The 23,276-nt window shown below is 27.7% G+C and overlaps 3 protein-coding genes across 8 annotated transcripts; 1 reads left to right on the top strand and 2 right to left on the bottom strand.

Annotated features, from left to right (window-relative positions):
• Window positions 1–233: 233 nt before the first annotated feature.
• Window positions 234–2,405, bottom strand: LOC142597561 (uncharacterized). The gene is made up of 3 exons (XM_075731508.1): window positions 1,817–2,405; window positions 1,432–1,713; window positions 234–1,341 (listed from the first exon to the last, which is right to left on the bottom strand). Exons 1-3 carry the CDS (start codon window positions 2,265–2,267, stop codon window positions 392–394), a joined length of 1,683 nt encoding a protein of 560 aa, XP_075587623.1. The 5' UTR covers window positions 2,268–2,405; the 3' UTR covers window positions 234–391.
• An 11,444-nt stretch (window positions 2,406–13,849) lies between these two features.
• On the top strand, window positions 13,850–18,956 carry LOC124500147 (uncharacterized). 6 transcript variants are annotated; one of them, XM_075731263.1, is made up of 8 exons: window positions 13,850–14,137; window positions 15,955–16,208; window positions 16,295–16,503; window positions 16,582–16,903; window positions 16,989–17,188; window positions 17,274–17,330; window positions 17,412–17,597; window positions 17,680–18,956. In XM_075731263.1, the coding sequence occupies exons 2-8, from the start codon at window positions 16,043–16,045 to the stop codon at window positions 18,277–18,279; spliced, it is 1,740 nt and encodes a 579-aa protein (XP_075587378.1). In that variant the 5' UTR covers window positions 13,850–14,137; window positions 15,955–16,042; the 3' UTR covers window positions 18,280–18,956. The 6 variants fall into 6 exon arrangements, with proteins under 6 accessions (XP_075587378.1, XP_075587382.1, XP_075587377.1 ...); XM_075731267.1 differs by having other exon boundaries at window positions 13,897–14,137; window positions 16,122–16,208; XM_047064187.2 differs by lacking the exon at window positions 13,850–14,137 and adding an exon at window positions 15,571–15,821 and having other exon boundaries at window positions 15,960–16,208.
• Gclc (glutamate--cysteine ligase) lies at window positions 18,838–23,170 on the bottom strand. Its single transcript, XM_075731261.1, is given in 8 exon segments — window positions 18,838–19,822; window positions 19,909–20,109; window positions 20,188–20,355; window positions 20,357–20,922; window positions 20,987–21,602; window positions 21,664–21,950; window positions 22,682–22,790; window positions 22,852–23,170. Coding segments are annotated over 6 exon segments (2,292 nt in total). The 5' UTR covers window positions 21,814–21,950; window positions 22,682–22,790; window positions 22,852–23,170; the 3' UTR covers window positions 18,838–19,231.
• Between the last annotated feature and the right edge of the window lie 106 nt (window positions 23,171–23,276).

Below are 23,276 nucleotides of genomic sequence, written 5' to 3'. Positions count from 1 at the left end.
ATATGATATATATTCATCATTTGCAATGAGGGAAATATATATTCATTTAATTTCATTTTTTCATTTAAATTCTATACAAAAAAAACAGACAATTTTTTTTCATCAACAATGATAATTAATCTTTATCTCTTACTTTATTTTTTTTTTTTGCTTGTTCATAAAAGAAAAAAATTTTGAAACAGAAAAAAATCAACAAACCAAATAATAATAATAATAACAACAAGAATCATAAGTTTCAAATTGAATTATGAATTTTATTGGAAAAAAAAGATTCAAGACAATAGAAAATGAAAATGAATAACAAAAAGAAAAAATCTGATTCTGAAATTATTCTTCTGATTATTTTTTTTTTATTATTCATTCATTCAATCAATCAATCAATCATTATGATTCATGATTTAGATGCTATTGTAATCGATGATGATGATGGTGATAATGATGTTTCATTATTTAATGTATCATATGTATTATTACGATTTAAATAGATACGATGAATTTTTTTATATGCAACAGTTATAACGGCTGCCAATACTAATGTACTACATAGCATTAAGGCCATTATTGTGCCTAAACTAATATGATAAACTAAGGCATGATAATGATTATTATTATTTGATGAATTTATTCTGTTCATATCAATAGTTGTACTATCGCTTCTACTACTACTGTGTATTGCTGTAGATTTTTTTGATCCAATTTCCGATGTAAACAATGATGATCCATATAATCGATTTTTTTTATCATTCAATTTTAATGTTTGTTGTAATTTCATTGTCATATCATCATCATCGTCATTATTCAATTGTTCTCGTTGTTGTTGTTGTCGTTTTTGTGCATTATTCATCATTATTATTGGTGTTTGAAATAAGGTTCCAGTTGTGAAAAAATTTCGATAATTATTTGATGATGATGATGATGATGATGATAATGGTAATGAAACGGATGCCGTTTGTTGTTGTTGTTGTTGTTGATGATGATGATGATGATTATGATGTGAACGATGATTTTGATGATGATGATGATGATGGTGGTGGTGGTGGTGATGATGAAAATGTTTTTTTCGTTGATTAAAAACATCTTCATTATTATCTTGTTTATAATTGCTAAATTTTGGCACTTTTTCATTGTTCGTATTGTAATAATATTGATTATGATGATGTTGTTCAATTTTTTTATTATCATTGTTTTGTTCTTTTTCTTTTGTTTTATCACCAACATTATCATTGCTGCTCGATATTGGACATTCATTCAATAATCGACAATGTGAATCCATAATCCGGTTATCCATATTGAAATAGTTCAATAATGGATTTTTGATATTAATACAAAAATTTCGTCGTTCTATGGGTGTTGTTTTCATAACGAACAAATGAATAAAAAAAGACAGATATTAAAAAAAACAAATTGCTACCGAAATATGGATAAACATACCACAAATTAAATAAATACAATATTGATCTTCATCACCATATTGATCATTATTATCATCATCGTTGTCATTATTGTTTTGATGATTTTTATTATCAATTCCATCATCGTCAATGTTTATATTGGATTCTTGATTCTTGAATTCTATTGAACCATAATGATGATGGTGATTCTGTCGCAAACATTCATGACAGCTATTATGATATTGTGAGCATAATTTATCATTATTATTATTATTATTATTATCGATATAATTTGATCCATGTATATTTGTTCGTTTTTCATCTGAATTTTCATATGATGTTGTTTTTGTTTAAAAAAATAAAAATAAAAAATGAAAATAAATCAAAATAAGACAGCCATTTCTTGGAATATGATATATACATACGTAGTTCTTTTGCCATCATTATCATTTTCATTGATGTCAATTTTGGTTGTGCATCTTTTTTAAACATTTTTGTTGGCAATTTTTTTGAATGTTTCACATTATTATCATTATTGTTGGAGATTATTGAATGATGTTTATATGAATTTTTTGAATAATTCAAAGGTATTGATGTTAGAAAATAAGAATAATGATGATGATTATCATGATGATGATGATGATGATGATCAAGATGATGTGATACTAATGATGAATAATTTTCATGATGATGATGATCATCATCATTGATGGTTCGATTATCGTTATTATTATGATCATCAATAGTAGTAATATTGATGATTGAAAACATTGTCGTTGTTGATGGCTGTGAAGCTGATGATAATAATCGATTATCACCATTAACGATAATTATGGCTATGAATATAGCAATCACAATGATTAGGATTTTATCCATGTTGTTGTTGTTGTTGTTGTTTTGGTATTGGTATTTGTTGTTGAATATTTATTAATATGATGATTTATTATGATGAAAATGATGTGTGCGCACTGCGTCGTCTATTCTTTTCTATCACATTATCATATTCAAAATAGACAATTTTTTCAAAATTTCAATTTCTTTGGCGCCAACAACACACACACACACACAAACTAAATTGGCACAAACATTTAACCTGGATAGAATTGAATTGGATAGGGAAATAAAGAAGAAGAATCTAGTTGACTACTTACTTCAATCAAGTACCAGGAATGAATGATCACTTGAAATAAAAAATGAATTGGTAGCGAATGAAATTGTGTTTGACAAAAATGTTAGTCAAAATGCTAGAAATTTGGTTCTATTTTTTTTGTGAAAATGAAACTTTACTTCTTACCACTAGATCTCTATATATACACTAGATTTGTCCTTGGATCAAGAATTTTCGTAGTGGTAGTGATGATATAGAATTTTTGTATATATTCTATTTAAGCCAGATGTACATTATATAATAAATTGTGTTCCAAATTTTTTTTTTGTTTGTTTGTTTGTTTGTTTGGCTGCCATTGATTCATTTCACGGTGTTTTTTTTTTCTTTCCTTAGATTTCATTCATTTTGTTGTTGTTGTTGTTGTTGTTGTCCATAGTGATTTTATTTTTTTCCAAAAAAAATATGGATAAAAAGACTGGATAACAAAAAAAAAATCAACACTGTAATTGAAATGGATCAAAATAAATACGATACTAATAAGCACTTGAATAATAAGATTTGAAAAAAATATGAAAATCTAGAGAATTCTCTAGATTGTTTTCTTCCGTTTTTTTTTCTTGGTTCATCATAAAAGTTGACAAAGAATGATAATAATAATAATAATAATAATAATAGATAAGATGCATATGAATGATATGAATATTCTGGTTATATCGTCATTGAATGTGAAATTGGATGTAACCGCTTTTTGTCTGCTGTTCCTTTTTGCACATTACAATGATTGTGAATATTCTATATACCAAAAAAAAAAAAGAAATAAGATGTAAATTTTTCTTATCCATTTCTCTCTCTCTCTCTCTCCTATTTTTGGATGATGTATTTTCATGTGTATAGTGTGTGTGTGTGTGTGTGTGTAAATGCCATACAAAATTTCCATAGAATCATCGTCAATCATCAAATTACTTTCAATCAAACAATGATATGGATTTTTTTTTCATTCTCGTTTCTCATTTTTCCAACGAAAACTGGATAAAAAGGTATATATAAAAATCTGACTAAAGAAAAAAACCGTCTATTTTTATTCTTCATATTTATAACCATCATGTTTTATATATGAACAAAAAAAATCGTTCAAAATGATTGTTAGCCATAGAATGTTCAAAAGACATTGAATTATTATGTTTTGGATTTGGTTTTTTTTCTGTATGTCATTCATTCATTTCAAAATTCCTGAAACATACACATTTTTTTGTTTTCGAAATTAAATTCACAATTGAATTGTCATAAAGATTTTTTTTGTCCATGTTTTTGTTGTTTGTTTATTTCACAAATATCATGATGATGATCAGAACATTTTCCAAAAAAAAAAAAAATAATATTGCCTGATTGCATTATTCAATTAGGAAATCCAGTGCATTTGCCTTTTTTTATTATTATTTTTCTCTTTTGTTATTTCGTTTTTTTTGTTTTGTTTTGCACACAACATCTATCTATCTAACTATTCACATTCTGTTATGATTCTCTCACATTCATTCAATGATGATGTGATTCAATTATCTTTTGGTCTACACTTTTTTTTTCTTAGCATTCTTTTTTCTCCCGTTTGAATTCTGAACAAATTGGAAGAATTTCTTGCGTTTTTTTTTCTCTACTTAGTGACTATGTCTATTTACAACAATATCAAAAATGCGTTCGTCGTTGCCGTTGATGATGATGATGATGATGACAATTTCAATTCAAAAATATTTTTCTATCAGAACAACAAAATGCACACAATTCTGATTACTGATGTGGCGTTTTTGTAATGGCTTTCTTTTTTTTTTCTTTTTGAAATGAAAATAATGATTGAAAATGGCTGATATTTTTTAGTATATATTTATATTTGTATATTGTTTATGTCAACAACGACAACTAAGCTTTGAAATTTTGTAGTTTCAAACAAGAAAACAAAATTTTTTTTTTTTTTTTTTTTGAATTTAAAAGTTTTTTTTGTTCTACCCCGTATGACAAAAAAAAAATAAAACAAAACAAAACAATTCAATTAATTCTATTTACTGACAAAACATTGAACAAACATAATTCTGTTATTGTCATTATCGTTATCGTTATTATCATCATCATCATCATCATCATTTTTTTGCATCAAAAAATTTTAATTCTAGAATGAAATTCATGAAAATCATTCATATACAAGAATACCATATATATAGAATACATAGAATACAAGTGTTTAGTGCATTTTTTTTTGCATTTAAATTTAAACTCGGACACATACAATAATTGTGTCATTAATCAATCAAAATGATTGCAAACAAACAAAACAAAACAAAACAAAAAATACAAGGAAAAAAAGAGATAATTTAAATTTGAAAAAAAAATAGAAATAGAAATAGAAATTGAAATCGACTTTGTAATTAAAATGAAAATTAATCGATTTTTTCTTTTTGTTTTATTTCAAAATTTTCTTTGTTTGCCGTACAACGTATAATCATCATCATCATCATTATCATTATATTGCCAGAATGAATTGTGTTTTTGTTTCCAGTGGTGAATAAGATTCATCACATTCAAAAAAAAAAAATCTTGATGGTTATAATTTTTTTTTTTTTTTTTTTTTGAAAAAATTCAGGTTAAATTAAGCTTGAAATTCATATTTTAACAAAAAAAAAAATAGTCTATTGTATTAGAAGCCAAATGAAAAAAAATGAATCCTGTTAAGATAATATCCATATACATAGAATATTAAACATCATATAAGAATAGGTGTAAATTGTATACGCCAGCAGACTGGCTGAAACAAAACAAAACAAAACAAATTCTGACAGAGTCAGCAAAATTAAAAATCCAACAAGAAATGAAGAAAAAAAAATAACGATAAACAAATATTTTAGTCTCGACGTTGTTTGTGAATTGTTTGGAATTTTTTTTTTCTTATTTTTTTTTCATTTTAAATTCACAAGAATACCAATCAATAATGTATTATGTATGGATCATATAATTTTAGATTTATGCAGTACATATACACCAAAAACACACACACACACAGATCAAAAATCAATATCAATAAAAAATAGAAACACAATACACACACACAAAATAAAATAAAATAAAATAAAAAAAGATCAGTGGAAACAAATAAACCATGAATGATTTAGATCAATTCGGTTTTTAGTTTTGTTTGGTTTGAATATTAAAAAAAAAAAAATTCAACCCAAGGTTTGATACATTAGTGAATAAAGGGAAAATTGAATTTATGCTAATGAATAAATGATTTTCAATAGCTAGAGAATTCCAGATTTCATTGTACCGATTTCTGGTGTATAGATTTAGAATTTTTTTTTTTTTTTTTTTGATATCATCGATTCCGTCGCTTATCTATTTCATCATTTGTAATAATAATTTATTGATTCAAATGTGTATGTGCGTGTGTGTGTGTGTTTTTTTTCATCTTCTGTTTTGCAATTTTTTTGGTGAAATGAATCCATCGAAAACATACACACACACACACACAAAGTGAGAAGGAATGTGTTTAGCAGATAAATTCAAGCATAAGTCATCAGTTTTTTTTTGTATATTATCAAACATATAGAATATATAGATGTAGTGACCCGGATTTTGCCGCTTTATTCCATACTCTCGATAATCGATCCAGAGAAAGTGAGAGAGAGAAAAAAAAACAGAGGAAAAAACTGGAGAATAAAATTTGAAAAACAAAGAAATTAATATCAATTTTTTTTCGGTTTTTGTCGCCATCGTATTCTTCTTCTTGTTGACTATTCTTCTAGTTGTTTGTTCAATGTTTTTTTTTCTGTTCGTTTGATTAATTATACGACCCTCATATATTGGATGATAGATCAATGATTTTTTTTTTGGAAATTTGAAACATGTACTCACACACACACACACACACGGTAGATTCTTTTTTATTACAAGTCATTTCAATGACCTTGTGATTTTCTTTTCTCTCTCTCTCTTTCTCATCTCAAACGAATCGATAGGTCACAGGATTTTTTGCCCTTCGGCTTTAGATTTGTTGCTTTTGTAGGATATTTATTTATTTTTTCCTGTTCCAATTGATCAAAACTTTTACTATTATCGATATGTTTGTGTGTGTGTATCGAATTTGTGGTTTATATTTGTTCATCATTGAATTCAATATTTGCAATTCAATTGTGAATCAGTGTATATATCATCATAATCATAGTATAGTTGGTCTGACCAAGCCAAACCGAATAAACATTATTAAAATAGTCAATAGCAAGCTCGAGAAAAAAAAACCAATATCCAAACAACAACAATTGTTTGGACAAAACAAACCAAATAAAACAACCAAAAGCAAAAAGAAAATGATGATGTAGTATAGAGAGAAAGAACCAAGAAAAAAAAACGAAGCAAACTGAAAATAATTGCATTTGAATTGAAAATTGAGAACCCAAGATATTTGAAAAGAAGATGATGATAAACTTTTTTTCTTCTATATTTGACAAAGAGTGATGGAGAAAAAAAAATCTTCATAGAATATTCTGCGACTGAATCAACTTTGTTGGAGAAGACTATGTCTCCTCTTTTTTCCATGAATAAAAAACAGCATTTCAACCAATCCTTTTTTTTCGAAATTCACGAAAATGGTTTCACATATAAATATATAAGATAGACTTGGTTATGTGTGTGTGTGTGTGTGATGGATATTCGATTCATTCTTGAATATCATCATCATTCGGAGAATATCAATTTCAAAATTAAATATTCAAAAAAAAAAAAATGAAAAAACGACAAATTGAAATTCCGAAATTCCGAGTAAATAATAATTTTACTTTTTTTCTGTTTAATATGTTCGCATTGACAAAAAAAATGGGAGATACAACCATAGACAATTGAGATGATAATAATGTTGATGATGGCCGATATATTCAGGCAATTGCCAAACCAAAATAGGTGACTTTATCATGACGATTTTTTTTGCTGTGAATTTTTTTTTCGTTTCAGTTGTGTCTATCGTGGTAAATAATTCATGAAAATCAATAAATTTACTTTTTCTTTTCCACATTTAATTCATTTCTTGTCTTTTTTTACCCACATTTGTATTCCATTCGTTTTATATTTATTCTTCTTCTTCTGATGATGAGAGTATGACAACAATAAAATCTCATCATTATTTGGATGACAATATACTCCTAATGGTTCCAATGAAGAGCCTATACTCGTCTTGATAAACTAAGCACTAAACACAAAAAGCCAGCCAATATTTGCTAATATAAATATTACACATAATCCACTTATGCGAATCGATAAGTGATAACTTTATTTATTTATTCGAATAAAAAATAATGATGAGAATCGAGTTTTCGGTTTTTTTTTCTCGTTCGCTTCGAACAGAAAAAAAAAATTCATCACGATGAAAATATTTTATCCAGAAATGAAAAAAAAGTGAAAACATTTTTTTGTTGTTTTTTTAAGAATCAGAATTTTTTTTTTCATTTTTTGTACTTAAAAATTAAGGATATAGAGTTTGAAATTTATAAAGAATTTTTTCTGCTGCAGCAATTTTGAAAACGATGACGGCGACGACGATGATAACAACAACAACAACAACAATGGAAACAATTTATAATGATAACATCATTTAACGTTGAGCTTAAATTGTCTAAATCATTATCATCATCATCATCATCATCATGAAAGCCGTGTGGCACACTGGCATAATGAATAAAAAGAATGAATCAAGAAAAAACTTTATGATTTCGTTAATTTGACTTTTACTATGGCCGAAGAAAATTTCTTTATACTACACATCCCCTCTGGAGCTATAATCAACAACAAGATGTATTCATGTCCCAATCGTCTTTAATTTTTTTGTGATGATGGTTTCCAAGATTCTGTAATTTCAACTTTTTTTTGTGTGTGTGTGCCTGTGCAGGTATGAACAAAGAACAAACAAATTTGAACAAAATGCATTGAGAAAGAATTGGTAAATTATAGAAAATTTTTCATTTTATCACAACAGTATGTGATGTGTTGAAAATTATTTTCAAAATAATACTGTTGATGATGATTGAATAATAATAATAATAAAAAAATCTTTAATACAAAAATTCAAGTTTTCAAGTTTCTCTTGAACAAATTCAAGAATATATTTGCATGCAATGTTAAATCAATTGTAGCATGAATATATATACACAGTAGTAGTTTTCCATAAAGTTGATGTAAAAAATAGAGAGAGAAAGAAAGAAAACGAAAACTAAAACTAAAAAAAACTAAATTTAGTCACGAACATTTTGGATGTGTTTTGCTCTCATTTTATTTTCCTGGATCTGGATTCTAGATTCTCACAATTTAATGGGATTCATCAATTTAATTCAATTCAATTTTTTTTTCTGTCTCCACAACAAAACAGACACACACACACACACACGCATATGATCTACCTAGTGGCCGAAAAAAAAAAATAAAAAAACAAAAAAAAAAACAGCAACAACAAAAATAAAGATGCACGAGAATCGAATCAGAATGCTGTAATGGGAAACAGTGAATAGAGAAAACTTATACAAATCATCACAACGATGCAGAAATAAGAAACAAAACGGAAGAACAAGAAAAAAAACAAATCAAGATTGATGGGTCATGTTTCATTCTATGAATTCCTTGTTGGTTTCTTGAATTGTCTTATTCACTTTTCCAAATTTTTTTTTTCATTCTACATTCTCTATTCTAGATTCAATTTTCTATTATAGAAATATGAAACAGAAGAAGAAGAAAAAAAAAGAATAACAAAGATGATGACAGCTGCCGAAACAGAATTTAATAATGATAATAATAATATTCATGAACTGTACAACAACAGAATATGAATGAATGAATAATAATAATGAATTTGGCAATCGATGATTGGAATAAACAACAACAACAACAACCAACTATTGGACAATGGTGACAATTTGGTATAATAACAATATGCGAAACACGATCTAATAATGAACAGAAATGAATGTGCAAAAATGTTCTTGATTCTTCTAGAATAAAAAAAAAATAAATCATATAATCATCATCATCATTATTTTCAGTCTGGAATGGCGAAAAAAAAATGATCCAGTCCATTAATAACAAATTCTGTTTCAAGTCTAGACAAGAATTTGTTATTCATCATCATCATCATCATAATCATAATGTTTTGTTTTGTTTTGTTTCTTTGTTGAAATTATTTCAACTATTTCAAGTTGGATAACACAACAACAACAAAAATTCAATGAAATTGAAAAATTTTTTTTTCTAGTTTTTGTTTGCTTTCGCCAAAAGGCATTTATTGAAAAAAAAAATTTTTTTTTTTACAATCAATAAATAATCTGTTTAGATTCTATTATAGAATGAAACTTTAGAATGATTTGATTTTATTTATCCATTCAATATGATTCGCATTTGAAAAAATTCTTTTTTTTTTGCAACTGAATTTCCGGTCAAATTTGTGTGTGTGTACTATGTTTTAGTGTCCTAGTTTCATATTTTCATTTTTTTTTGTTGCTGTTTTATTGTTTGTTTTTATTGTTATTGGAAATAGTTGATGATAATAATAATAATAAATGGTAATGATAATAACTAACCGAATATATCAATTTTGTCAAATCAAATATCAAATAATAATATAAAACCAAATAGTCCATATATCTATCCAAAAAAAAAATAATAAGTGATGAATGAATGTACACTGACACACAAACACACACACACACACACTCACACACGCGCATAGAGAAAAAGAAATAAACCAAAAATGATCCAATTGAATCTCAAATAAAATATCGAACTTTTCTGTTTCTGTTTCTGTTTGTTTGTTTACTCAGCCATTAGTCGATTATAATAATGATTATTATTATATGGTGATGATTGTTGATATTGGATGTGTAAACATTTTGTTTGTTTGTTTGTTTGTTTCGTTTCGTTTGTTACAAAAATAACGAATATTCTTTTCTTTTTTTTTGGTAGTGGTCTTGATGGTCTGTGTTTATGTGTGTATGTGTAAGACTATGATTCCGGTTTTCTTTATTTCTTTTTTTTTTGTCATTTATTCGTTCATTCAATTTAATTGAAATCATCATCATCGTCATCATAATAATCATTATTGAACACACAAACACACACACACAGAGAGAGAGAGAGAGAGAGAGAGAGAGAAGGCGAGACATACGCCTATTCATCAAATAAAAATGATGATTTTATTTTCAGAGGAACAAAAAAAAGCTATTTTGGAACACTACGTTTCTTATTCATTCTTTTTTTTCTTTCTGGAACATTTTTTTAAATTATCAACCAAAAAAATAAAAAAAAAATTAATGACAACAGCTTGTGGTTTTTTTTTTGCAAAAAAAAACTCCTTTCTTTAACCGTGAATGAAATGAAGAATTAAATGAAATTAAAATTTTTTCTTTTTTTTTCTTGCGAAAAAAAAAATTCTAGGAAAAAGAACATTTTCATGTTAAACAAATAAAATTTTCAAACGGGCAAATTATTAGATTATTTTACCAGTGGCCATATTATAAAGAAGCAAACAAACAGAAAAAAAATCTTTGGCCTAAATTGTCAAAGAGAGAAATTGAACCAGAAAAAAAGCCAGAAGCTTGAAATTTTTTGTTTTGTTTTGTTTTTCTTTTTTTTTGGTCAAATTACAATTTTTTTCTTCTAGCTGGCAAAATTAAACTACAGTGTGGAATTTCCTTTCAAGAAAATTAATGCTAATTTGCATCAACTTTTTTTCTGTATTTTTTTTTTTGCACATTTCGACTGTTTTTTGTTGTTGTTGTTGTATTCTACATTTAATTTGTGTGACAACCATAGAACTAGAAATGTATGTATAGCATAAACGAATAAGTCAAAAAAAAAATGGAAAACGACATGGATCAGCAAAAAAAAACCATAACCAAAATTACGACTACATAAACTTGGTTGAAACCAACGATAATTTCATGTTCATTCATAAAAAAAAATTCTCTATGAAAAGAAAATTCTTGATTCTTTTTCTGTGTATTGATAAATCATTATTATAATGCATTGATTTAATTTAATTTTTTTTTCTTTCTTCATAACATTAATTGTCGATTGATTTGGATTCGTAACCAATATTCGTATAAACGGAAAATATAAACGATTATGGATTTTTTTTCTTCATATTTGCTCCAATTCACACAATGAATCAATGATTCCATTATCCGACCATAATCGATGAAGAAATGGACCATTAGAAATCCAATTTCCATTATTATGATCGATTAATAGATTTGGGATAGAATTTTTTTTTTTTTTGTTGACCCATTTTTTATGATACCACTGAAAACAAAAGCCAAATAATAATTTTGCTTGGGCTAATGTTGATAAATCCATTCTATAATTGACCTTGAAATTTAATTTTAGCTTTTGTATTTCATTACTACCCAAAAAATCATGATGATGATGATGATGATGATGAAATTAATAATTTACTAATGTTGCTAATGGCTACGAAAAAGGTTCCAAAAAAAAAAGTGGTTGCTCACTTTGGTTTTTGTAGTTTTTGTTTTCACATTCACTTCACATGATGATTCATTTGGTTTTGTGATTTTTTTTTCTCATTATCTGATTATTAAATGCGATTCTTGAGGGCAACATGACCAATTTTTTTCATTTGCACATAGAATAAGATGTTATCAGAAGCAAAAATTCGGTCGATATATTCAGAATTTTTTTTTTGCTCGATTATCATAATCATAATTTTATTATTTTTCTCATTTCTCATAAAAATGCAACGAATCTGAAACATTTACAAAATGAAAATGAAAATTGTTTCACTATAGCAAAACTTTGTTGTAGTTGTAGTTCATTTTTTTTCTGCTGATCATTCAAATTGCGAAAAAAAAATCGATTTTGATTAAATCAAAATTAAAATCTGGCCTCAATATATAATCTAGTATGCCTATGTGATTGGACGGAATTCTGGCCAAAAAAAAACTCACATGAATTCTATAAAAATCGATCTCAGAATTTAATTTTGATCGATTTTTACCAAATAAATAAATATAAAAAAAAATTCTCGTTTGTGTACTCTGATTTGCGATCACTAGATGGTGCGTCAAGCATATGGGAAATGTTTTTCAAAAAAAAAATTCACATAGGAAAACGATTGATTTGTTCGTGAATGTGTGTGTTTGTGTATGGGTCTGCGATTTGATGAATATAATACAATATAATGCTCTATGTCGTACGTTTTTAAACGTCGTAGTTTATACATCGATTGGCATTGTTACATGATATGATAAGAAGAAAATAATTTGTAAATGATTCTGTCAATGGCTATAAAATGTCTTTGGCCTCATCATTTTTTTTTTTATAGAAAAACGAATTTCACATCTAATTCAAAGGATGTTTGCATGGTTTTTGTATATAAATGATGATGATGAATACTATTATATATCATTAATGATTAGAATATGTTTGGATGTTGCAAAAAAAAAACACGACGACAGAATAATATTTACGCGATCGATGTACTTTGATCGACGAACCCATTCTATTTTTTTTTTAATTTTTTTTTGTAATGACACCCATCCATCTACCCACACACCCGCACGCATGTATGTATTGTTCGTATTTTGGGCCATTGACACCTGATGATGATGATGATGCTGCTGCTGCTGCTGCTTGTCTGTCTAGCTAACAGAATCATGATTCTGTGTGTGTGTGCGATGTTTTCAGTCAATCATACGAATATCGATGATCGGAATCAAATTTTTCGTCGATCAAAATTGAATTCATTCGGTTTTTAATTTAATTTAATTTTTATAAAATTTTTCATGATTTATTTTCTAGGGAAAAAATAAAAAAAATTCTGAAATTCAGATCGAATGATGACTAATAGAGGTCACATAGATACAATGACACAAGTGATTGCGACTTTTATAAATTTTTTTTCCATTATTTTTCTCTTCACAAGTTTACTGTACTTTTCGACGACAACGACGACGACGATGACAATGATGATGGTGATGATGATGATAAACTTGTGATCTCGATATGAGTGTGATATTTATTCTCAAACAATGGATTTTTGGTTTTTGAAAAATATTTATCAGCCACACACACACACTTGATTCATGAATCATCATCATCATCATCATCTTAATCACATGATTCTTTGTATACAGAATTTTAAAAAAAAAATTCTCTCTAGTTTTATGATGATGATGATGATGATGCGTATTTAAAGAATAACGTGCGCACACACACACACACACATTCATGCCATGTGAGATTAGTGAAGAAAGAGAGAGAGAAAAAAAAGCAGATTTTATTTACATATATGCGACACACGCACACATGAGAATTTGTCACCGATTTGGCTGTATAAATACTTTGGGACATTATTTTTTTTCAGCATAAAACAAAACCTTTTTTTTCTGTCAATGATCACGAGACAAACTTTAAAAAAATTTTTTTTTCTGTTTTGAAACTTTTCAAAAATTAATTTTCAATTCTTGTGTGTGTGTGTGTGTGTTTTAAATCATTCGTTTGTTTTTTTTTTTTTTTTTTTTGAACGGTGAAAAAAATTGATTTCTCTTTTTCTTTTATCGATTCAGCTGTCGAGAATTTTCAAAAATAACAAACAAAAAAACGACAAGTAAGTAATTAAAAGTGGTTTCTCAACATTTCAAACATTTGTTTGTATTATACGGTTTTTATTTCGAAAATAAAAACCAACATTTTTTTCACATGAACAAAAATACAATGTTAACAGATTAATTCTAACAACAACAACAACAACAACAACAACGATTGGCAATTGAAAAGAAAAAAAATTATTTAAAATCAAAGAATATTCAGGAAATAATTTTGTTTTTACTGAAAAAAGGTAAAAAAAAAAAAAATGCAAAATTTTTTTTTTTACCTTTTTTTCCAGAATATTGATCATTTTTTTCCCTCCAATCAATCAGCCAACTATTGTCGACGTTGTTGTTGTTGTTGTTGTTGTTTTTTGTTGATGATTTTTTTTATCATTTTTAATCATTATAAACAATTGATGATTAGTTGAAAAATTTTTTTCCATATTTTTTTCCTACATTTCACAACTTAATGAATTGATGATGTCGTAATAATTCCATTACATTACGCCATAATGTCACATGATTATAATTCACATTACGGTCACATCATCATCATCATCAACATCATCATCTATGATAATATTGCCAGAATATTGCATCATCAAACAGCATAAAGAATAATAACTTTGGATTTATTATTCCTATACACACAGGAATTGTATTGATAATAATTTTGATTCTAATATTAGAATATACTCATTATATACATATATATATATATATATGAAGAGAAAGAGAAAGAAAAAGATGACTTTAACCAATTCATTCATTCATTCATTCATTCATCTCATTATTGTGAAATATAGCAACAAATGTTTTTTTTTTTTTTTTTGCTATTTTATCCTGTTGAATGTCAGTGCCAAATATTCAAATATACCCCTTCACAAATAATAATAACAAGTTTATTTTGAATTCTCAAAACGTTCATCATGATGATGATGATGATGTTTAAATCAAGTGCCAAAATATACGTTTTTTTGTATGGATGAATTTAATTCTGTTTATGTGTATGTGTGTGCGTGTGTGTGTGTGTGTAGAGAGAATCAAGATTCTTATACAATTCGCACATGACTGAATTGATCATTGCTGCTAATGCTTCCTATTCTGTTTTTTTTTTTAATTATTAAATTGAATATTCGCCTCTTTTGTTTTGTTTTGTTTTGTTTTTTACTTTGCATAACTTTTATATTTTTCACAAAGATAAATAGTAGTGGTAATAATAATGAATGAATGAATATCCAAATTTTCAATGTTTATTTCTTGAAAACTTCTTTGACTACTTCTTTTTCTTCTTCATTTTGTCATTGTCGAATTAATGTTTTGATGATTTTTTCTTTTTTTATTCTTCTTGTTGTTGTTGTTGTTGTCGTCGTCATTTTCCGCACTATTCAAATTCAGTTGTTTTGATTTTTCTTACATACATAAACAGAAAAAAAAATTCATGCGCACCATTTTTACGATCATCATCATATATATATGCCATTGAGTGTAAATAAGAAAGAAGAAAATCAAACTTGTGAATTTTTATTTTCAAAATCAAAAAGTCAAATCATCATCTTCATCATCTGTAATTTGTTTTTTAAAATAAAGAGAAAAAAAAATATAATCCATTAGTGTTTGTTTTGTTCTGTTTATTTGTTTGTTTGTTTGTTTGTTGTCGATATACTCCGTCGTATTTCATTAGTTTTTGTTTGTTTGTTTGTCTGTTTGTTTCATTTCCATTTGATTTGATTTGATTTCAAATTTTGGATTTTTTTTTATTTTCTGTCAGTATGGATTAAAATGAAATTTTTTTTCTTTTTGTTTTTATTCTCTTTTCATTCTTTTTCTGCAGTATAGATTATTTGTTTGTTTTGTTTGTATTGTTTGTGTGTGATTTGAATCTGTTTCTGTTTCATTTTTGGTTTCACTAATAATAAATAATGCCATCACGATTGGATAATAATGGTACGGATGTTGTACCATTAATGCCATCATTACAACGATTACAACGTGAATTAGCTGATTCAATAATACGTCAAGCACCATTGGATGAGATACGAATATTGTTGGCCTGTGGAGCTAAAGTAAATGAACCAGTTACACAAGGTAGGCATTCTGATGTTTCTGAAACAATGAAAATTTGACATTTTTTTGTAAATCTTCCTTTGGAATTTAAAAAAAAAACACAAAAGGTTTACGCCCGCTCCATTACGCCACCTATCAACGATATGAGAAAGCTGTAAATCTTTTATTGGTTCGTGGTTGTGATGTTGATGCTATGGATGATGTTGGTTATACTGCATTACATTTATCAGCTGAACGTGGTTATAATGAATTAATGAATCTATTGATTGAACATGGTGCACGTGTTAAATTCACTGAACTACGTCCTGATGATAAGGTTTGTTCCATATTTTTTTTTTTTTTTTTTTTTTTTTTTGATAACGGCTTGTATATTAATGAATTATTTTTACATCAGGCTTTGGGCAATCCACCACGTGCAACAGTTGCTGATGAACCATTACGTTTAGCAATTAAAAATGGCCATCTAGAATGTGCTGAAATATTGCTCAAAAATGGTGCTGATCCAAATGCAAGATATTTTCTTGGATCAGAAATCAATCTAATTTCACCATTAAATGTAATGTGTTTGGAAATGTTACTTAAATATGGTGCCATACCAGATTCACGTGATCGTTCCGGTTTAACACCATTGATGAAAGCATGTCGTCATCCACAAGGTTATGCTGCAGCCAAAATTCTTATCTATCATGGTGCAGATGTTAATGCTATTACATCAGGTAATTATAAAAAAAAATTTTAAATTTAAAAATTAAAACTGCTGCTGATTCTTGTCATTTTTTTTTTTTTTTTTTTGGTCAACAGAACGACATGATTATCGAAGTGTATTACATTATGCCGTATTGAGTAATAATATTGATATTGTACGTTTATTATTACATCATGGTGCCAATGCACGTTATATATTTCCAACGGCTACGGCACAAAAACCAACACCATTGGATTTTGCATTGCTTAGTGGTAATGTTGAAATGGTTAAATTATTAATCGATGCCGGTGCTGATGTGAGTGTGTGTGTGTGTGTGTGTGTGTGTAATTTGAATTTTGAAAATTTTCATTCATCTCTTTTTTTTGTATCAATTTATACAGGTAAATGTTGGCTCACCAATTATTGGACGTCCATTACATATTGTACTATCAGAAAAAGTAAATGTTTCTTTTGGTTTTTTTTCTTGCTTTCAGATTTCTTACATTTAGTGTTTGAATTATACTTATCCACATAATTAGGCTCCAAACAAAGCCGAATTAATTGATCTATTATTGGAAGCTGGTGCCGATCCGAATGCAATCACAAATGATGCACGTGGTCCATTGTTGAAACCACCAATTGGTGAATATTTCAATGCTACTGAACGGCCACAAGCATTTATTGTAAGAAAATTATTAAAATATGGTGCCAAAATTGTCATCAAAGTGAGTAGTATTGATCAAAATCAATATTTCAATTTCCATTTTGATTATTCAAAAAAAAAAATGTTTTTTTTTCTCTCACTAGGCTCAAGTACATGATCAAATTGGCATACTTAAAGTGGTGAATCGTTTAGATCTTGAACGTGATAAAGAAGTGATTAATCTAGTACTAGAAGCAGCCGATGCATTCAATGTTGCCGGTATTAAACGTTGTTCATTATTAAATGAACGTCTTCGTGAAAGAATCTTGCAATCGGCAACAAGACCACAACCATTATTACATCTATGTCGGCAATATATTCGTCGTGTTTTGTATGAAATATCCATACAAGCACAAGCAAATATGATACAAAAAGCACGTTCCATTCAATGTCCATTGTATGTGAATCGTACGATTAGTGAAAACGATGAATTGAATGAAATTGAATCACAAAGATTAGATCGTATGACAATGGATGAAATTGATGATGCATTTATAATTGGTGGTAATGGTGATCCAGAACGGTTGAAATTATTAACCATTTTATTACGACGTACATCGATAAAACCATCACCAGCATCACAATTGGCCGGTACACAGGTGATTGAACGTATTGAAAATCTATTATTACCAGACATATTGAAAAGATATCTAAATTTTGAGATCTCATTCACCAGTATACATGAATTGATGGCTGCTTGTTAACAACAACCACCACCACCATAACAACAATAAATGGTCAACAACAACAACAACAAAAAAATTTTTTTTTTTCACTCTTCATCATCATCATCATCATCATCGTTATTATTATCATCATATTGAATCACATTTTTATCATTGAAAAACAACGTAAAACAAAACGACAACATGATGATTTATAAATTTTACATTTTTTCATTTTATTATTACAAGCTAATCAATATTTACAAACAAGAAAAAAAAATTTATCCCAGAATCAATCATTTGACATTTTCTATCTATTACTACTACTACTACTAATATAAATATGACTGTGATCTTTTAGAAGAATTTTTAAAGCAGCAAAAAAATTTTTTTTTTTTGAAAAAAAAACTGAATCAAAAAAACCAAATGATCAATAATTCGTCGCACACACACACATACATACACACGTCACTTGTAATCAATCAATCAATCAAAATGTGATTTTTTTTCTATTTTCAACACTGTGTAGGTGTGTGTGTGTGTGTGATGATGATGACGTTTAAAAACTTTGCAATTAAATGAATTGAAAAAAAAACATTTCAAAATTCATGATGATGATGATCATCACCAAGTTTTTTTTTTATTTCATGTTCATGTTTAACAAAAATAACATAACGAAAAAAAAATAGAATGAATGAATACATTTAATCCTTAACGATACATATATAATCATCAAACTGATAAGCAAGAAAAAATGGTTTTCTTTCTATTTTTTTCAAAAAAAAACTCGAACAAAATTCATACACAGTTGTATATTATATTTAGATGATGAAATGAAATTTCAAAAGTAAGAGAAAAAAAATTCGATGATCGATAAGTCGTTTTTTTTAAAAAAAAATTTATTTTTGTCTCTCATTTCACTAAGGCCAAATTTTTTGTTCAACAACGAAAACAACAATCATTTGATGATGATCAAAATCATCATTTGTTGTTATTGGTTTTTCTTATTAAAATTATCATTAATATTTTTAATCAATTGTTCCAAGGTAATCTGATCGGTTTGTAATTGATTCAATTGTTGTAATAAATCATATGCAATTCTGGATGATACACGTGAATCATTATGATAATCATTATGGCCAATAACAAAACGTCTTATAAGCTGTGCAGCTGTTGGTAATTCACCTTTTGCGCGGCTAGATATAAGACGTAAATATAGATTCAATTTACAACGTGTTTCAGCATCAATTTCAACACTATCCAGATAGAAATTTAATAACGGTATAAGTCCAGGAAAGCCACTACTATCATCATCACCATCATTAACATGTGTACCATTTATAATTTCATCGATTGTTAATTGCACACAACAGTTTTCAATATTTTTCTTTGATCGATCATAACCAGAAGATGTAGAAGTAAAACAATTTGATAATTGTTTTATTGATGACCAACATTGTGGTTTACGTCGTACACGTAAATGTTCACGAATATTCTGTGGAAATGAAATATTACGACGAAACCAGAATCGTTTATTTTTTACTGCATCACGTTCTTGAGCAACTTTCATATTTTCTTCAACCTATATATGTAAATAAATTATATTATTAATTATTAATGATGATGATGATTTGGGACAAATGTTTGGCAAAGAAAAAAAAACATTACCTTTGACATTGGTATCAATAGATTTAAATTAAATGATAAAATCAATCTAGTGAGCAATACGATGAAAATAACTAATGCAGCATTTTCCGTATCGGTCAATTGTAATTCCATTGGACGAAATTCAACACGCCAACCAATTTCTAGTTGACCCAATGGTGGTGGTTTAAAACGCATTGTTTGCCAATTTGTTGATTGAATGTTCTATATGGTTAATAAAAAGAACAGAAAATGGTTAGAATTTAAGTAAATTTTTTTTTTGGTTTCATTTATGAATCAAACCTCAAAATGATCACTTTCTTTGGTATCATCAACGTCCATTTTTTCTTTAAATATAACCAATGGATCACGAATAAATAAATGAGCGATATGTTTAGCTATTGATGATGGTATATGATTATTGACCATTTGTTCATAATAACGTTCATTATAAACAACATTAATATCATTATAATGAACATGATTGTGGACTAATATAAAGATCAATAGAATCATAACGTGATTTCGGTATACGACCATATGATTGTCCATTTTCTGGACAATGGCCAGTAATTTCAGCTTCAGTACGATCATCAACTGATTGAGCAATTACTGACCAACGACAATCAATATCGGATAGAAAACCACGAAATATTGGTGATGCAGCCGATAATGCCATCATAATTGGACATAATGGTGCTAATTGATCATATAGACAGCATGCTTCATCAATATTTGATGCTTGAAATGTAACCTGCAAACAACAGCAACCCATACCGAAACCCATTGCATCCATATATATATGATCTTCTTTATTAACGATACGTTGACGTTCATTAGCAATTTCTTCATATTTTCGTTTTTGTTCATCATCAATATTATTATGATCAATATTTAATGCATCAACAAAATTTTCAATAAATGGACTAGAAGTATTTTGGTCCCTAAAAATAGGAAGATAAATGTCAACATTACGTCCACGCCGTTCACGTATATTATTAGCTATTGTACAGAATCTTGGATGTCCAGTAAATATAGCTGCAAAAAAAATGGAAGAAAAATGAATGAAAATTATTATATTTGTACTAAATCAACAACAAACCTTCATCAGGAAAGAATAAACTACGGCTATAGCCAAATGTAGGATGAACAAATGAACGTGGTTCACAAAAATCCAATGTACCTAATGTCGGAAATGGACTGATGGATAGGACAGCTTCATTATCATCCAATAGGTCTTGCACTTGTTTACGTCTCAAACGCATATTTGCTTCAATTACATTGACAAATGAAAATGGTGAACTTGATGAAGTTTTCAAATTATTATTGTCAATAATAAATGCATCATCTTGAATATTTTTATCATCATCATCATCATCGCCATCATTATTATTTTCATTATTGATGTTGTCATCATTATCATTATTAATGATTGATCCAGATGTAGAATTTGATCCAGAATCCGAATCCTGTTGTTGTTGTTGTTGTTGCTGATGATTAGCTGTCATCAGATATTGTTCCAATGGTGTAGGATTCATACTATATGGTTGGCCAGGTGTACCTTCAACCATATAGGCACCAAATTCTGGTCTCCATAAACTAACACAATCTTGACCATTTTCTTCTGGTTCTTGAAGAATTTTTAATAATTCAATTGCACGATTTGATACACGTACTTTTTTAGATTGATGATCAAATTTTACAATCATATATTCAATCTAAAAAAAATATTAAACAAATAAATTGGAAACAAATAAACAAACAAACACCAACACTTACCTCATCACCAAATTTTAAAACTTCACTTGTTTTTGTTTTACATAGATTATAAAGATTAATAAATTGTTTGATACCATGTTCACGTATATATTCTGCATATGATTTTGTTTCCGGCCACGATAATGGTTCACCAATGGACAATAAACCCATAATAATTTATTTGTAGTATAAAAAAACCCTCCTCCCAAAAAAAAAAGACCACTAGGAATTCAATTCAATTCAATTCAAGTCAAAAAAAAAAACATTGATGAAATTCCAAAAAGAATCTAGACATGAAAAAACATCACCTACACAGAGAGAGAAAGAAAGAAAACAAGATGAGCATTTGAAAAAAAATGAGCATGTTATTTCAATTTATATATATACGGATTTAATTTCAATTTCAAACAAAATTATTATATAAATATATCGATAATCAAATTGATTTTGATATTCATTTTTTTGAGAGAGAGAGAGAGAGAGAGAGAGAACGAAACCGGTTTTATTCTTGTATATATACGATCACTGATTTGATTGATAATACAAAACAAAAAAAAATTAAATGTCTGTGTCTTTGTCTGTGTCTGTGTCACATGAATACAATCTGAAACAGATAATTCACAGTGAGAGGGAGAGAGAAAGAGAAATGGATAATACATGAATGTGGAAGAAACCTAATACAATCTTTTTATTCAATCACAATTTACGATGAATTTATTCATTTTTTTTCTGGATTAAAGATAAAAAAACTTAATTTATGTGATGATGATGTGATAAAAACGTTTTTTTTTCAATCACAAAATTGTTTCTTGTATAAGCACCATTAGTGCATTTTATATTTTCATATCATATCTTTGAACTTTTGCTGCTGTTGTTAACCTTATTTGTGGATTTTTATAATGATAATTGGTTATTTCTTTTTTTTCTCTGGATTGTGGATCCAGAATTTCTTTTCGTTTTCGTTTTTGTTTTTGTTTTGTTTTATTTTCGTTCTGTATAATGGATTTTATTATTTCGGCTATCAATTATTATCACTTACCAGCGTTTTTTTTTTTTTTTGTTGTCCAAAATAATTGTCACTGTGTATTGTCGTTATACAACCAAAAAAAAAAAAAAAAAAGAAAGAGGAATGTGCTGCAGTAGTCGCGCTGTTGTAATCGATTAATTCAATTCAATTTTATTATTATTATTAATCAACGATCAACATACATTGACGATGATGATGATGATGATGAGTGATGAAGAGAGACAGTCGACGAAAAAAAATATCAAATAATTTCCATTATATGAATTTTCGAAAGCAAAAAAAAAATTAGTTGTGTGTGGCGTATCTACATGCTAAATACGCCCACACTAAAATACAACAACAACAACAACAACAAGAACAACAACAACAACAAGAACAACAACAAAAACAGTAACAGCAGCAGTAGTAAAATTCCAAGAACAAGAAATTGCCCGAAAACCACAGGATAGAAACACACAATGATATACAACAACAACAACAACAACAACAACCACCACCACCACCAGAGAGTAAATTGTGAAGAAGAGCAATAATAAGCAGAAAAAAAAATAATTTATATAGTGAATACTCGACTTATGACCAAAATTTTAACGGAAAAATTTTTTTT

The sequence above is a fragment of the Dermatophagoides farinae genome, chromosome 5, assembly GCF_024713945.1.
Source record: "Dermatophagoides farinae isolate YC_2012a chromosome 5, ASM2471394v1, whole genome shotgun sequence".
Lineage (NCBI taxonomy): Eukaryota > Metazoa > Arthropoda > Arachnida > Sarcoptiformes > Pyroglyphidae > Dermatophagoides > Dermatophagoides farinae.
The sequence above is the reverse complement of the archived record's forward strand: the minus strand, read 5'-3'. Positions and strand labels throughout refer to the sequence as shown.